This window comes from Moschus berezovskii, chromosome 15, assembly GCF_049115385.1.
Source record: "Moschus berezovskii isolate FMDL1 chromosome 15, NW_MosBer_1.0, whole genome shotgun sequence".
In the NCBI taxonomy this organism is placed as follows: domain Eukaryota; kingdom Metazoa; phylum Chordata; class Mammalia; order Artiodactyla; family Moschidae; genus Moschus; species Moschus berezovskii.
This window is the reverse complement of record NC_142474.1, coordinates 62,050,621-62,068,534: the sequence shown is the minus strand read 5'-3', so window position 1 is coordinate 62,068,534 and position 17,914 is coordinate 62,050,621. Positions and strand designations below refer to the sequence as shown.

The 17,914-nt window shown below is 37.6% G+C and overlaps 1 protein-coding gene across 5 annotated transcripts in view; it reads left to right on the top strand.

Moving 5' to 3' along the window:
* MLLT10 (MLLT10 histone lysine methyltransferase DOT1L cofactor) overlaps positions 1-17,190 on the top strand; it is a 204,070-nt gene extending 186,880 nt beyond the window's left edge. Inside the window, exons 16-24 of one of the 5 annotated variants that reach the window (XR_016039189.1) lie at positions 862-934; positions 3,066-3,220; positions 5,014-5,202; positions 5,621-5,709; positions 5,845-6,206; positions 7,202-7,298; positions 12,975-13,190; positions 13,857-13,983; positions 14,921-17,190. Coding sequence is in view for 3 of the 5 variants with exons in the window: in XM_088844146.1 (XP_088700272.1) it covers positions 862-934; positions 3,066-3,220; positions 5,014-5,202; positions 5,621-5,709; positions 5,845-6,206; positions 7,202-7,298; positions 11,437-12,132 (1,661 nt within the window). In the remaining 2 variants the exon portion in view is untranslated. The other 4 variants (XR_016039188.1, XM_088844148.1, XM_088844147.1 and 1 more) reach the window with 4 other exon arrangements.
* The last annotated feature ends 724 nt before the right edge of the window (positions 17,191-17,914 follow it).

The window sequence follows — 17,914 nt, the reverse complement described above, 5'->3', positions numbered from 1 at the left end:
TCTTGTACTGTTTTAATGAGCCACTGGATTTGCTTTGTTTCTTTCTACCCTTAAGGATTTGTTGACATGTCCAAGTAGTCATGCCTGTTTGGGGGAAGGGAATGGGTTTAGCAGTTCACCAAGAATGGATCAGTCATGTCTTTACCCTTCAAGGGTCAAAGGTCACCTGACTCAGAATAAGGAGAGGACGACCTTGAAAGAGGCCAGATAGGGCGATTTTATAAGGAACTCACTGTAGGGGAAATACAAATTATTTTTCAAGCCGAGATACTGGCTGTCACCTCAGGAATATCTTTAAAAAATTAATTTCTTTTTGCATACAGAATTCTGTATTCCTACTTGCCTTTGTCCATTTGGTTATTTAGTGTTATGTGTAATGATCCACGTAACATATATATAATTTTAGTTCTGGTGCGTGGCTCTATGTAATACATATGTATTTTATGACTTGTTTTGGAATGTGAAGTGTTAAAATATACAAAGCATAAGGATTTGCTGTGATAAGCATACAGATTAGCTGTCCACAGCTGTGATTCATTACTTTAACCGTAGAAATTAAAAGTGGCTGAGGGGAGGGTACTGCAAATGGAAACCACGCTTCTGTGCTGTAAAATTGAAAAGAATGAAAGAATGAACATAATCCATGGCCTTCTCCACCCACAAAAAAAACGTGTAGGGACAACGCCTTACATGCCACAGTTCAGCAGTTCTAAACTAGCAACATACTAGATCTACTTTTGTAGTAACTGCAAAGATAGTGGTAAAGGTTTTATGTATGTTTTAGGAAATATCAGGGCCAGGGCTTAAAACCTCTCATCTAGTGAGAGTCACTTTATCAGCTATGAAATATTTGCACTGCAGATCAAGATCTTGGAGACAATAGCCGTAACCTTGCTGGCAGAGGAAGCTCACCCAGAGGAAGTCTCTCACCAAGGTAAGCATTATTTGCACTGAAAAGTATCAGCAAAGGAAACATTTTGAGATTTGGAAACTTCTTTATCTCATATCAGCAGAGCTTACATTTGTGAGGCTATAAAATCATTCTGTAGATAAGAGGCATGTCTGGACAGTCAAGAAAAGTGATTCTAAATTAATTTGAATATTAAACATGTGGTTAGATTTCTAAGCTTTATAAAAGACATAACCTTTTCTTGGATCTCTAATCAATTTGAGCTCTCTTGTATATTTAGCTGCAGGTACTATTAATGTATTAATTTGGGTAATTCTTTTTGGGTTATAAAATAGTCTTAAGATCTCTTAAAGCTGCAGACTCCAGGCTTTCAACTTTGGGTTCCAGTTTTAGAGCTGTTGTGGGCTATGTACTTAACCCTTTAGTCTCCAGTTCCTAATTCAGTAAATGAAGTTCTTATGACTTGTCTCTAAAATCCCTGTAAAATTGTTTGAAACAAAGTATAGCAAATATATTATACTTGTTCTGTGAAATTACCTTGGATATTATATAAGATAGTTCAGATAACATTTTTAATATTAATGTATATGTCAGATTATTCTTGCTAACAGGACATGTTTTTATTATTTAATAGGCTCTATTTCTATTAATTTTAGTCCACTTTCAACTTCTATACCGTTTTCTAGTTGTGTTCTCTCTGTTCTCTAATTTTGTAAACTCCATCTCAAGCGTGGTATTGGTGAAAATGGAGCAGGTGGGAGAAGAAACCCACTTAAGAATATCTTTTCAACTATGGAAGTTTAGAAATTCTATTTAAAAATTTTATGTAGTGACTACCATGAATATATATAAGCAGTGTTGCTTATTATATTTATTATTTATTTGGGAATGTCTGTTAAAGAGCATTTTAAACGTTAGAGAGATTCCTCCAATAAACTCTAATTTCGCTATTTTCAAGTGGTGCATCAGTAGTTCCTTTTTTTCCTGTATGATCCTTGGTTGAAATAAAGGTCGTGTTATTTTTCCCAGTTGAACTCTTCAGAAAATTAAATATCATTATTTTAAACTAGGAGTCTGAAGTACACAATTAAAACATCATCAGACCAATCTGTAATTTATGCTGTGCTACTTCTGATTCCTTAGTGCTATCTTGCATTGTGTAGTTCTTTGTGTTTCGTTAGCTAAATGGTATTTAGCACCAAAAAATGGCACTAAATTCCTTTTAGCACATATTTCTGAGTGTATATTATTCTTTAAAAATCAGCCTGGAATAAAATAGCCTAAATTATCCTGGCAATAATGTACTGTTTGGGAAGGGACAGGCAGTTGTATGTATAGCACTCAGTGGTTACATGTGGAAGAAATAAAAAGACTCATTTGTTTAACTTCTTATTTGAAGGGATTTTTGTGGAGACGCATGTTAGGGCTGCAGCAGAATACTAGCAGGCTGTGAGAGGCCCTGAGCTGTTGCCCAGTTCTATCACTCACTAGCAGTGTGTCTTTGAACAAGTCCCTAAAGCCCCATCTTTTTTCCTCAAATAGAAATAGAGCCAGTAAGGCAGGTTTTGACTTCTCACTCGGTTGGTGTGAAGATAATTGTATGGAAATACTTTGGAAACTCCTCAGTCCTAATTCGTTATGTAATTATGGAGGCTGGAGACCAGAAATGGGCACATTTACATATTTAGAACAAAAACTGAATGAGAGAACATTACATGTTCATGTTAATATAAGTGATTTTTGTTTCAGAATATTTAAGTTCTTATCATTTGAAGTACAGATCTAAGAGATGTTAGGAAAACTTCATTTAACTGTACAGTGTGAATCTTTCTAACCCTGTCTCTTTCCCTTTTGTCTTATAAAGTTGCACCAAGTTCTTTTATTGCCAATTTCAGAGATTATTAGTAGTGTATTTATATTTTCTAGTGTTTTTTAGTTATCCTGTATGCCAGCTATTCCTTTGGTTTTTACCACTTGGGGAGGAAGGATGGTAATTACTAATTTAAGGTAGATTATGGTTTTATTGTTTTAGTGTAGATAACCTGGTGTTAGAAAACTTGTATAGGAGAAGAGTCAGCATAAGGTGAGAAATGTGAATATACTTCCCTTAGAGGGTCCTCCTTCTGTTTAACCTGAGGATTAATGTTTCCAACAGGTCCCCTGTAAGCAACTTACAGATCCGCTATGACCAACCAGGCAATAGCAGTTTGGAAAACCTGCCCCCAGTAGCAGCCAGCATAGAGCAGCTTCTGGAGAGGCAGTGGAGTGAAGGACAGCAGTTTTTATTAGAACAGGGCACTCCTAGTGACAGTAAGTATTCTCTTCTTGTCTTTAAAGGAAGAGCAGTGGATGGATGGATGGATGGATGGATGGATGGATGAACAGGCATTCAGGTGGACAGATGTAGAAGTCACACTTTGTCAAGAATAGCATTGAAATTATGATGTATGTCGTATATAATATGGTGAGAAAGTGTAATGTAGTGGCTTCATAGAACAGAGGCTACAGTTTTACCCCTTGGACTTGAATTCTGTTTTTACCTGTTATTAACAGTGTGATCTTGGGTAAGTGTGTTAATGTCAGTATGCTGTAGTTTTCCATTTATAGGATGAGAATAATAATGTACCTGTATCACAGTATTGTTTTGAGGGTTGCTGCTGCTACTGCTACTGCTGCTAAGTCACTTCAGTCGTGTCCGACTCTGTGTGACCCCATAGACGGAAGCCCACCAGGCTCCCCCATCCCTGGGATTCTCCAGGCAAGAACACAGGAGTGGGTTGCCATTTTTTGAGGGTTAGATGACATAAAAGATCTAATGAACATCGCTGGCTTGTAGAATTCACTGGTTCTTATTACTTTTTATAATTATTAATATTAAAATATTAGTACTTTGTTTCTACATTCTACTTTGTTTTAATCAGTTAAGTTTTACTAAAAATATGAACTGTAGCTTCTTTTAGCTTAACTGTTTGACTAAAACTTGCTCACCACCGCAGAATTTATTAAGTATCTATCTGGTGGAAATAATAGGTGTTTTATTTTTATTTTTTTTCCTAGTAATTTGAGGGGGTATAAGTTTCTGATTCTTTGTTTTTTAAAACAAACCAAATATTTTGCTTATTATTAGATGGGTACTGTAAATTTGGTATTTTTATGAATGGTGCTCTTGACAAAAAATGCTAATTGTGAGGAAATTCATGCTGGGATAATCCTTTAAACATGATAGCTGGAGGACAGGTTTAGCTTAGTCTTATTGCATCTCATTTGGGTACACTAAGGGATCTGTGTGGGATCTTGAAGAGAAAGGATAAAAGTTAAATCCTTGGGAAATGACCGTATGTGTCTGTACCAGTAGAATTGTGTCTTTTGAAGGCCCTGAGGGCATGTTAAACAAATACAACTTTTTAATACATAGAACTTTAAAGTGTGCATCATCATGGCATCTCTGCTGTCCGTTGAGAGGTCCGAGCTGTGGCAGGGATGGAAAAAGTATTTGAGGTGGTTAGACAGGACAGCCTGTGTGCAGAGGAGGCGCTTTTCCTGGAAGCTGGGAGTAGGGCTTTGGTGCATGCACACTGCTCCCTGCTGGGCGTGTGTGGATCTGCAGGCTGAGCGGCTGGGCTTACTCATCCAGTGTCGTCCAGTGGCTTGCTTAGTTTAACCAAACAACAAACAAATGCTTGTGCTCTTTATTTGTGTCAAAAGATATTGGTGTGTGTGATTCTTTGCCCTTTAAAAAATAATTTTAATGAAAAATCATGGCAAGCACTTTGAATTTTTAATTAGGTTTTTATTTTCATGAAAATCGAATGTTCTTGTGATTTTTATTTGAGAATGGAAATTACCTGAACTAGGTTTGGGTTTTTTGTTAGTGGCAACAAAGTTTCTACACAGTACATCTTGGAACAATATCCCTTTATGCTTGTATAGGTAGAAATGTATTATATATTTGTATCTGCATATAAATTTTGAAATAGAACCTAGTCACTTAGAAATGCTTTACAGAAATTCTACTTTTCTGTTTTATTTCTAAAGTTATTGACACAAGTCCATAAAGTACCTAGTCCTGCGTGTGAAATTGTCTTTATTCAAATGTCTGCTAGTTTTAGGGATGCTGAAGTCATTACATCAACTTCAAGTAGAAAATCGAAGATTAGAGGAACAGATTAAAAATTTGACTGCCAAAAAGGAACGCCTTCAATTATTGAATGCACAGCTCTCAGTGCCTTTTCCAACAATAACAGCAAACCCCAGCCCATCTCATCAAATGCATGCATTTTCAGCACAGAATGGCAAGTATGAATTTATTGTGAATCTAAGGAAAGTAGGATGGCTTTTTCATTATCTTTTTCATAATAAGTGAATAATAAGTGGTCACCAGTTATATGAAGATGTAGAAAAGGAATAATAGGTTATTTTAGAGGAGCATAAAGAATCCTGTTCAGTGTTCAATTTGGATTTGCTCTAACATCTTTAGTACAGAATTTAATGATAAAAGTTAAGTATATGATGATATCTATTGATTTAAAGCCATGATATTCAGTACAGATACAGATTTTTTCATTCTAATTGGTCTTAAGAATAGCAAGGCTTAAAATTTAAGTGTTTTTAATGTGGGCCTCAGACTAAGCTTTTAGACAAACCTTTAATCTTATGTGTAATGTAATTCAACAGGTAAATAGGTTTCTTTTTGTCTGTTTTTCTTTCTAGCTCCTACTACTGATTCCTTGAACAGCAGTAAGAGCCCTCATCTAGGAAACAGCTTTTTACCTGATAATTCTCTTCCTGTATTAAATCAGGTAATTTTGGTGTGGTTAATTTCATTTGTGTGTTTTACTTATAAACAACAGTATATCACATTAAATGGTTTAAAATAATTTTAAACTGTTTTGCTGTGTTGTTTACAACTTGGTTCCTATTCTTTCTTATGTTAGGACTTAACCTCCAGCGGACAAAGCACCAGCAGCTCATCGGCTCTTTCTACTCCACCTCCTGCTGGGCAGAGTCCAGCTCAGCAGGGCTCAGGCGTTAGTGGAGTTCAGCAGGTCAATGGTGTGACAGTGGGGGCACTGGCTAGTGGAATGCCGACTGTAACATCCACCATTCCTGCCGTGCCTGGAGTGGGTGGAATAATTGGAGCTTTGCCAGGTAACCAACTGGCAATTAATGGCATTGTAGGAGCTTTAAATGGGGTTATTCAGACCCCTGTCACAATATCCCAGAACCCTACCCCCCTCACCCACACAACTGTACCACCTAATGCAACACATCCAATGCCAGCTACACTGACTAACAGGTAAGAAACTTACTTAAGTATCTTTTGCGGTTTTTAGAGCAACGTGGTACCAATGCTATCCATGCTTTAGTTAGGGATTTTTTTAATGTGTCCCTTGTAGATGTGCTGTAAGAAAGTAAAATCCACAAACTAAATATACCAGGAGCCATTTGTTTTTGACACTTTAGTAATTCAGATTAAATACAAAGCTAAATCACTTTTAGTAACAAAGCATAAGCATTAAATATATTCTGTACTGAAAATTTCAGTCTTGATCGGTAATGTCTGTTTTAAATGCTGTTTTTCTTAACCTCATGTATCAAAAATTCTGGAGCAAAATAATGAAGATCACATATGATTGTTGGTTTCTTAAAATTCAGCTATGTAATTTTGTTAGCTTTGTAATCAAAGATTTTGATACAAGATGAAGGTCAAATATTTATCTTGCATTTCCAGGGAGTGAGACTTGCTGTTTCATCGTGCTGGAATTTCATTTGAATGGCAAAGCCATGTTGTTATTGCACATACTTTTGAGGAATAAATCATTTTAAATGGATTTGTAGTGGATAGTAGTAAACTGTTTCTTCTGGCTCTCTTTTCGTTGGTGCTTAATTTTACTGACAGTTGGGACCATAAAAAAAGTTTAAGTAAAATCAGTTAGTAGTATATTTGGATTCTTTGTTTTAATATGTGTTTCTTAATGTGGGTTAAATTATCCTTGAATGATTGAAAATAAAGTATTACATGTGCATATAAATTTTTATTCCATTAAACAACTTAGTGCCTGCTTGGTTTACAATAAGAAGGGAACCAAAACATTTATTGACAATGTGAATTCTTGTTTACCTGTATATGTGCAGAGAGAGAGAAAGAAGAAATTTCTACATCATTTTTCAAAAAGTGTTATGGTTAAAAACTTGTTAACTTACTAAACATCAAATTGAGAAGTTCTTTCATTTTACATTAAAAAAAAAAGAGGTTTACAGTAGAAAGTAAGAATCTTCATCATTTTTCAGTGCCTCAGGACTAGGATTACTTTCTGACCAGCAAAGACAAATATTTCTTCATCAACAGCAATTCCAGCAGTTGTTAAATTCGCAACAGCTCACACCAGTAAGTTCTTCCTTTTGATAATATTTGATCTTTATTAGGAGCAAGTGATCAAAGTTATAATAAGTATTCAGTGTGTAGGTATAGATTACCCACTTTGTGAAGTGACATGTTATAGTCTATGATGCCTGTAGTGATATTAATTATATGGATTAATTGACAGGTATTAGAACATTATTGTGCTGCTCTGGTAGACTGGTGAACAAGACTTGTCTTTTCATGTAGCTTCGTTTTGATAGGGGAGATGGACATTAGATATATATTTTTTTGTAGTGATGAGTACTGGAAAGAAAAGTGAAGCAGGATGAGGGAATAGAGGACAGTGGAGTGAGAGCCATGGTAGGTAGGATGGTCCAGCCACTGAGCAGATGACTTTTGAGCACAGATCTGAATAAAAGGTGAAGGAGCATGACTTTCTGACACAGAGGTAGAAGAGAATGTACACTCAGGGTCGAGGGACTAGGGCACCTGTGCTGCATGTGGGCTAGTGTGGAGGAGAGCAGGCAGGTGTGGGCTGCAAGGTCATGGGCTGCCTTGTTTGGCTGTCCATGGTATGGGGTTTAGATTTATCCTAAGTGTGATGGAAAGCCATTGGCGATTTTTTTTTTTTTTTAAAAACATTTCTTTGTGGAAATAAGCATTCAAGTGTACCAGCGGTAGAGAGTTCAGTTCAGTTCAGTCGCTCAGTCATGTCCGACTCTCCGTGATCCCATGAACCACAGCACGCCAGGCCTCCCTGTCCATCACCAACTCCCGGAGTTCACTCAAACTCATGTCCACAGAGTCGGTGATGCCATCCAGCCATCTCATTCTCTGTCGTCCCCTTCTCCTCCCGCCCCCAACCTTTCCTAGCATCAGAGTTTTTTCCAGTGAGTTGGTATAACAATTGCCTAGCTTTTATAATTATCCCCATTTAAAAGTCTTTTTTCATATATCCTCATTTTTCCTTTCAGGAATTTAAAGAATTAAGTGTAGGGTTTTGAACACAGTAGTGACATGACAATAATTTACATTTTAAAATAATAGTTTAGCTGCTGAACGGAGAATAGTTTGTGTGTGTGTTGTGGGGAGCAGGGTTCTGGGGGTGGTCTAGGTGCTACTGATTTGTGAAAACAAGATAAACATGGTGAAACTGTCTAGAATTGTGTATTTTGAAGATAGAGTCAACAAGACTGGTTTGTTGGACATTTACTTGGATGATGACTCTTACTGAGATTTGGGGTTAGGAGGAACACCATGTTTTGGTAAGAGAACAGGAGTTCTGTTACGGACATCCTGATTTGAGATGTCTGTTTAGATATTCAGGTGACACAGATTAAGCAGTTAGATGAGTCTGGAGTCCAAGGAAAGGATGAGGATGGAAATAAGAGCTAGGAGTCATTGCTGCATATGTGATGTTTAAATTCGCATGACTTGCTGAGGGCAGTAGGGAATGAAGACTGGTGTCTGAGGACTGGGCTCTGGGCATCCTGAAAGAGAGTAATCCAGTCAAGGGTCTTGAGGAGAGAATGAGGGGAGACTTAGAATAGAGTGATGGCCTAGAGTCCATGCAAAGAAACTTTCCAAGACAGGGAGGACTCAGCTGAGTAAAATACTCTGGTGAGACAAGTAAGAACTGCCTGTTGAAACTAGGTGTCTAGAACTCTTTGAGAATGTGATTTTGGTGAGAAGTGAAAAGCTTCATTGAGTGGTTCAAAAGAAAACAGGAAACACAAATGGAGTACAGGCCACTTGAGATATTTTACTGTGTAGAGCAGAGAAGTGAAAGAGCACTTAGCATTAGGAAGATGTCTAAGGGCGTCTTTCTATTCATTTTGAAAATGACAACATGTGTATGTTTTTTAAAATTAACTTTGGCAGCACTGGGTCGTCTTTGGTGTGTGTGGACTTTGTCTAGATGCCTCGAACAAGGGACCCTCTAGTTGCGGTGCACAAGCTTCTCAGTGCGGTGGCCTCTCTTGTTGTAGAGCACAGGCTCTAGGTGCAGAGGCTTCAGTACTTGTGGTGCGTGGGCTTAGTTGCCCCGTGGCATGTGATATCTTACTGGACCAGAGCTGGAATTCATGCTCCTACATTGGCAGGCCGATTCTTATCACTGGGCTGCCAGTGAAGCCCTCTGTGTATGATGTGTAATTTTCTGGTGCAGAGAGAGGAGGGGTAAGGCCAGGGCAGCAGAGCGCTTCAGGAGGGAGCAGCTTCACCTGGTAAGAGGGAGGTGTAGAAGCTGTAAGTGGGTTTTATGACAGGAAGTTGAAGAAGCCCACTTCTGATGTTTTTAGTTTTTAAATGGGAATTATAAGTAAAGTCATCAGCTGATGGAGATAGGGAAATTGTGGTTAGAGGAGAGAAAAGGTATGGAGCAGATATCTTGGAGGAGAGGTGAGAGAACTAAAGCACCTTATGCACCAGCTGTGTCTTGCACACCTCATTGAGTTATACTAGGAGGACACTCCTTTAATTAACTCAAAGTTTCAGCCTTTGTAATTTCTTTCTAAAATATACCCACCGACTTTCTTGCTTTAGTCAAAAATATTGAAAATGTCTATTTTATAATTCTGGATCTTTGTCATTGTTCTTAAAGTGGTATGAGGATAGATTACATATAAATTCTTAAATGCTTACACTAAAATGTGATCTTGTTTTCTTATCTCTTGCCACATCTTATTGTGAAGTACTGAAATTTCAATTTATTTGGGGTTCTTCCTGTTAATTAAGATTTTACTCTAATAGTCACATGTAGGTGTCTTGTTTCTGGAATGTGGTTGATTAAGAAATTTTTAACACAAATCATTGCCCAGAGTCCATGAAGACTGAGTGGATTAGACTTGATACGTTCTTTTGCCAGCCAAGGCTGTGGGATGAGGTTTGTTCATTGATAAGCATTGAACTTCACGTAGTCGGGAATGGTCCTGTGCACCACCTCTCCTCTCCCACTTTAAGAACAAACTCTTGCTGGACCCTCCTCCAGCTACTGCCCATGCTCAGCCCGGTCCATTCCCACCTGGCATCTCCCCTGGTAACAGCTTCTGTCCCTGAAAACTCTCTCTTCCCCTTGCTCCCAGGATCTTGGTTTTCTTCCTACCTAATTGATTCTTCCTTTTTAGCTTCCTTTCCTGGGTGATCCTCTTTTTCTTAGTCCCTCTCACTTCAGAGCATCCTAGAATTCGGGATCTCCTTCAGCCGAGTGGCTTTAAAGACTGTCTGTGCCAATACCAACTTCTCCAGACCAGGCCTTTCTTTGGAATTTGAAGCTGTCCTATCCACTGCTTCCTTGGTGCTGCTACTTGGCTCTCTTAATAGATGGTGCAGGCATACCATGTCCACACTGAACTGCTGACCTGTCACATGGTGCCCCCGCCTCAGCTGATGCACCTCCATTCTTCCAGCTGCTTCAGCCAAAAATCCCTGCAGTTTTTACTTCACCCCTCTCTTCTTTTGACACCTCACATTGAATCCATCAAGAAATGCCAGGTCAGGTTGTGTCACTCCTCTGCTTCGTCTTCCTTCCAACAGTACTCTGAGAAGAGCCAGTGTTCTCAGCCGCACTGCAGGCCCTCATCCTTCTCCAGCCTCCGTCCTGCTCACTCCACTCCAGCCCCGGTCTCCTCACTTGTCCTGGGTCATGCTGGCTACACCCACAGGGCCTCTCAGCACTGGCTAGCATTCTCTGTGCCTAGAACCATCTGCCCTCCTCCTCACCCCACCCAGTCCACATAGAGAATTCCCTCATCTCCTTGCATTTGTAACCAAGTGAGGGCCCCCTGAAAACCTCCCCCCTAACCAATAGTTTCTCTCACACTACTGTTACTGTTTCACTTGACCCTTGGCAGGAATCGCATCCTAACACTTCTCCCCAGAACAGTGCCTGACAAATCACAGTAAGCACTCAGGAATGCTGGAAGGCATGGTATGATAACCACATCAGGAGAGCACTCTTTCTGTTGGCATGAATGAGAACTTTAAAAGTTAAGAAGTTGGTGCAACAGTAATTGCGGTTTTGTTGACCTTTACTGTTTGATTGGAATACATTCTTAAATGTGCCTATGTTATGCATCATTTTAATGAGTATTTCTCGCTTTATGGTGTTTTTTTGGTTTTTTTTTGCTAATGACTTATTACTTGCTGTTTATATTTATTTTAGACTATGGAAATGATGTTAGACAAAAAGCAAATTCAAGCAGTTTTCTTATTCGAGTTCAGAATGGGTCATAAAGCAGTGGAGACAACTCGCAATGTCAACAACGCATTTGGCCCAGGAACTGCTAACAAATGTACAGTGCAGTGGTGGTTCAAGAAGTTTTTCAAAGGAGATAAGAGTCTTGAAGATGAGGAACATAGTGATCAGCCATCGAAAGTTGGCAACAACCAATTGAGAGCCAGCATCGAGGCTGATCCTCTTAAAACTAAACGAGAAGTTGCTGAAGAACTCAATGTCAACCATTCTATGGTTGTTCGGCATTTGAAGCAAATTGGAAAGGTGAAAAAACTCCATAAGTGGGTACCTCATGAGCTGACTGAAAATCTAAAAATTCATTGTTTTGAAGTGTCATCTTCTTTTATTCTGTGCAACAGCAAAAAACCATTTCTTGATCAGATTGTGATGTGCAATGAAAAGTGGATTGTATACGACAATCGGCAACGACCAGCTCACTGGTTGGACCAAGAAGAAGCTCCAAAGCACTTCCCAAAGCCAAACTTGCACCACCAGAAAAAGGTCATGGTCACTGTTTGGTCGTCTGCTGCTGGTCTGATCTACTACAGCTTTCTGAATCCCGGTGAAATCATTATATCTGAGAAGTACGCTCAGCAAATCGATGAGATGCACCGAAAATTGTAACGCCTGCAGCCAGCAATGGTCAACAGATGGGGCCCAGTTCTTCACAGCAACGCCCAACTGCACATCACACAACCAGTGCTTCAGAAGTTGGACAAATTGGGCTACGAAGTTTTGCCTCATCCACTGTATTCACCTGACCTCTTGCCAGCCAACTGCCACTTCTTTAAGCATCTTGACAACTTCTTGCAAGGAAAATGCTACCACGACCATCAGGAGGCAGAGAATGCTTTCCAAGAGTTTATCAAGTCCCAAAGCATGGATTTTTATGCTACAGGAATAAGCACATTTATTTTTCGTTGACAAAAACGTGTTAATTGTAATGGTTCCTATTTTGATTAATAAAGATGTATTTGAGCCTAGTTATAATTATTTAAAATATGTGATCTGAAACTGCAATTACATTTGCACCCACCTCTTAAAATAACTTTTAAAGTTCTCAGAATAGGAGCATAATAAAAGAACTCTTCAAGTTCCCAAACTTACAGGAGGGATTTCACCATGCAGTGATTTCTAAAGCCAAACACAGATCATCGTGGCTTCTCTAAGTTGCCATTTTCCTTGATTCTCATGTACAGCCTCATTTGAATAGGGGTTCTTTTACTTTTGCTTGTTCTGCTTTGAAAATAAAGCCATTCCCTGATGATATTGACATTTACAGTAGATGGTTATTATCTAGTGCAGTGTGTTTTTCCAGATGAGACTCTTGTTGTCTTTCTTAGTAATATGACTTTGACATCACTTCAATACCTAGTATCAGAGTAAAGAAGAAAAGAGACAAGGCAGGCTGTCCCACTGGCTTGTCTGGGCTGGGAACTCACCCCTCCCGCGTGTTCTTGCTTAAGGAGCAGCACCAGGCACTTCTGTACCAGCTGGTGCAGCAGCACCACCAGCAGCAGCAGCAGCAGCAGCACCACCAGCCTGATCTCCAGCAGCTGCAGATCCCAGGACCCACGCAGATACCCATCAACAACCTGCTTGCAGGCACGCAGGCGCCTCCACTTCACCCAGCCACCACCAATCCGTTCCTCACTATCCATGGTGATAATGCAAGTCAGAAGGTAACAGTAAGTATCTGTGTTTTGTTACAGCTAGTGAAATCACAGAGCCAGTTTTAGTGATTAGAGATGACTGTCTCTCCAGCCCTTCCCTTCTTCCCTTCCTCCCTCTTTCCTTCTCTCTCTTTTAAAATACAGTATCCCCCAGATAATTTCTTCTTAAAACCAGTTGTTTCAGCAGCTGGATATTGTAAATACAAAGGACCTAAGCCAATTTATATATCCCCTAAGTATATCAGTTTGAATTTGCACATAAGGTTGGAAGGCTGTTTTATTATTCAGCAGTTTTTCAAAATGAAAATGTTTTGGTATAGTAAGTGATATGGGACGGTCCAATCAAAAGATAAGTAGTTGGTATTTTGAAAATCTTTGTTTAAATGATTTGTTTAACTATAGAAATAATCTAGATAATTTAGGATTATTTTTATTGTTTTGCTCAGATGTGCTAAAACTGAATTATACTTACAATGAAATTAATATATAAACTTTAAGGCAATCTAGTTATTCTACTGAATAGAAAGTAAATCATAATCACAATTGTAATGAAATTTAAATTCTTAATCTTATGTAAATGATAGCAAAAAAATGGGTGCAGGAACAGTATACTTATACATACAGTAGCACACATTTTAAGGCTGTTTCTTTCTATTAATTCTCCCCTTCAATCAGGTCTACTTTACTGGAGTATAAATGTTTCCCCTAAATTCCAGTTGAGGGCAGAACCCTGTTAGAGGAAGGATATTGGGATATAGAATGGAGACTGGACACCAGGAAAAGGAAGAAGGGAAAGAATGAGGTGGGAGACTTGGCAAAAATGGTGTTCAAAGTCACAATGTTTGCTCTTTCCCATTACTCTGAAACTTTGCTCTTTACTGTGCTTTTAGTTTTCAGAAACTTTAGTTTGTATTTAGTAACAAGAATTAGTTCAAAATAAAGTATACTGGTTTACATTACCTCTTCAGTGCTTTTTGTTTACTCCACTGTTACTCTGACTTTCTGATTGTGAATACTGTCATTATCATTATCACAAACGTAGTTTTGCAGACATGGAAATTTCATTGATTCTGTACTAATTTAGTTTTTTTTTTTTTATCATTTTTTGCTCTACAGTTTTTTCTTATGTTAAAAACAAAAAGGTTGTACAATATGAAATGTATTTTAATGGAAAATCATGATAGTAAACACTGTCAGTATTAATTACCTAATACAGAAAAGCACGGCTGGGAAGTAATATGAGTATCCCGCTGTGTGGCAGGCGTCTTTATCAGAGACAATAGTATATATGGTTCCAGTCTTTAAACTATTAAAAAACCTGTTTTTTAAAATAGGGAGATTCAGAGTTGAAAGTTCGAAGGACAGATAGCATGTATGTGGGATCAGAACCCATGACTTCCTTATTTGTTCATTTTCCACATGACTGTGTTACTACTACTGTGGAAAAGTCCGTTTTGGAGGGATGATTTCTACTTTTCATTCCTTATGAGTCCTGCCTCAGAGGAGTACTTCTGTCTTTGTGTACTGCTGAATTTAATAAAAAGCAACTGAATGTTTACCAGTATTTTCATGTCCTTACATTATGCTGAAAAGTAGCCATGCTTACTTGTAGAAAAAAGGAATAACCATATATACTACCTTTTATCTAAGTTATAATTTCAGTTAAGAGGAGATTGTTTCAAGTGTGGGCCAAAAATTTCTTTAGCTAATGCACTTGATTTTGTTTGTTTTAACTGCAGAGACTTAGTGATAAAAGTGGGCCTGTTGCTCAAGAGAAAAGTTGACACTTGAGAAAAAAGCATCTAGAAATGGCCTATCCTGCTGTCCTAGCACTTCATCTGGCTGCTGTTGCAGTCCTTTTACTACACCTATGAAGAAATGCAACAAGAAACCAGCTGCATGAGAAGGGATTAATTGCCACAAGAGCATTCTTGTAAGGCTTTGGTTGATGTTGCTTTGTTGCACTGAAATGAAATTCCCATATCCCCTACCCCTCTCCCAGATTTTTTTGAACTTTGAAAGAAAATTTAATGGCTAACTTTGGTCAGTGAAATAATTTACATGGCAATGAGTTTATCAACCTAAGAGAAATTTAATATAGTTGGTGCACAACGAATTTTGATTATAAATTGCAGAGATGACTAGCAAAACTAAAGACTTGTTCCATTTATAAACCATTTGATTTTATTGTACCAGTTGGAACATGAAATATGATCTTTTGTTTGGGTTACAGTACATTTGCTCTGTGAGTCAAACCTTAAAACAAATTTCAAGGAACTGTTTAATTTCTTCTTCTAGAGTTTTATTGGTTAAATATTACAAATAAATAGGTCATCTACTGGGACTTGGCAATCTTTGTTATAAAAATTTCCTTTCTAATGGGATTTGGCCAATTTTGGTAATCAAGTTAGGATGGTAAATGTCTGCTTCTGCTAAAGGTAATTTTCTTTTGCTAAATGCTTTTTCTTTAGTGTTAAGACCTACTCATATTTTGAAGAAACCTCGAGTTAAGTGAGCTCTAAGGCTGCTGGGGAAACCAGCTCAATTCAAAATGAAAGAGGGGCCACTCTGGAAACTGCTGGTAGGGTTTGGCCTGAATCAAGTGCCTGTTAGTACCTGCCTTGTGCTGAAGTGGCTCTGGACAGCTGAGTAGCAACAGCAGCCTTCCCCATGGTTCTGCCTTTATTGAGAACTTTCTATGCCACTGTAGATAGCTCAGGCGAAGCTATTACCTGGGTATTTATCCACTAATGAGTCACAAGAAAAATGTGTGGATTTGGTAAGAATTTTCTTTTTTCCTTTAGACAACTTCTTGTTAACAATGATTTCAAACAAACAAAAACAAGACCAAAAAAAAAAAAAAAACTCAACCACAGCATTTCCTGAAACAGGTGAAATCTATGTTACAACCCTTCCACATTGGGTAGCCCCACTCCCGGGGTGACAGTATAGCAGAGTATAAATTAAACAATTGGGGATGTAATCATTGAACTGTTTTGAATCTGTGAATTATTAGTGGAAAAAAGACCCAGAGGTAATTAGACCTCCACTGTGTACTTAGCTGGAAGAACATGTTAATTCTGCAATATGTCTCTTGGTTAAACATTGCACAGTTCTTACCTCATTTCTGTAAATAAGGTTTTGTGAATCTGTTTTGTATTGTGAAAAATTCATAAGATAACATTGATATTTTGATTTGTAATATTTCTAATTGGTAGATTTAATTGAAAAGTAAAATTAATTTATTTTTATATGTTCAGGGGAATTTTAAAGAAAGTCAAATCTTTTGTAGATAATTTTAAAAAATCGGTGTGGTTTATTTTACTTATTTAACCCACTGGTTGTTATTCTGTAACAATTTGTATAAATGGTAAATTTTGAATGTGTTGTTATTTTACTTAGATGTAAAATTCCACATGTATTAAAGAAAATGTACAAAGTTTTTGTTAATAAAATTTAATAATGTTTATAACTCTGCCATTTTCCCCAGTTTTATTAAGATATAATTGACATCAGCATGGTATAAGTTTAAATATATTCAGCATAAAAATTTGACTTACATATATTGTGAAATAATTACCTAGTAAGTGTAGTTAAACATCCATCTCATACAGATACCAAAAAAAGAGAACAGCAAAAACAGTTTTTTCCTTGTGATGAGAACTCTTTTACTCTCTTTAACCGCTTCCCTGTATATCATGTTAACTACAGTCATCATGTTGTACATTACAGCCCTAATACTTATTTATCTTATAACTGGAAATTTGAACTTTTTGACCACTTTTGTCCAATTCCCTTTCCCTCACCCCACCTCTTTTCTGAGTTAGATTTTGTTCTTTTAATAAGATTCCACATAAGAGATCATACAGTATTTTGTCTTTGTTTGACTAAATTCATTTAGCAAAATGTCTTCAAGGTCCATCCATGTTGTCATGATGGCAGGGTTTACTTCCTTTTTTATGGCTGAATAATATTCCATCACACACATGCACATGTACATAACACAGCAACTTCATCCATTAATGGGCATTTAGATTATTTCCATGTCTTGGCTAATGTGAATAATGCTGCTATGAACATATAAGGGTATAGATATCTCTTCAACATAAGTGTTTTTGTTTCCTTTGGATGTGTTCCCAGAAGTGAGATTGCTGGATCAGATGGTAGCTTGATAATAGCCATCTAACAAGCATGAGGTGATAACTCATTGTGGTTTTGATTTGCATATCCCTAATGATTTAGTGGTGTTGAGGAACTTTTCAAATGACTTTTTATATATCTGTTGGCCATTTGTAAGTCTTCTTTGGGAAAATGTCTGTTGCAGTTCTTTGCCCAGTTTAAAATTGGATTTTTTTTTCCTATGGAGTTGTATGAGTTCTTTGTATATTTTGGCTATATTAATCCCTTATCAGATACATGATTTACAGATATTTTTTCCCATTCTGTAGGTTGTCTTTTCAGTTTGTTGTTATATCTTCTTGATGGATTGACCCCTTTTTCATTATATAATGACCTTCTTTGTCTCTTTTAGCTTAAAATCTGTTCTGTCTGATATATAAATATAGCAACCTCTCCCTGCTTCTTTTTGGTTACTTCTGCTTGAAATGTCTTTTTCCATCCCTTCACTCTCAGTTAATTGTCTCAAAGACTAAAGCAAGTCTCTTGTAGGCAGCAGCATATTGTTGTATCATTTTTAAAAAAATCCATTCAATCATTCTTTTATTTTTATTGGG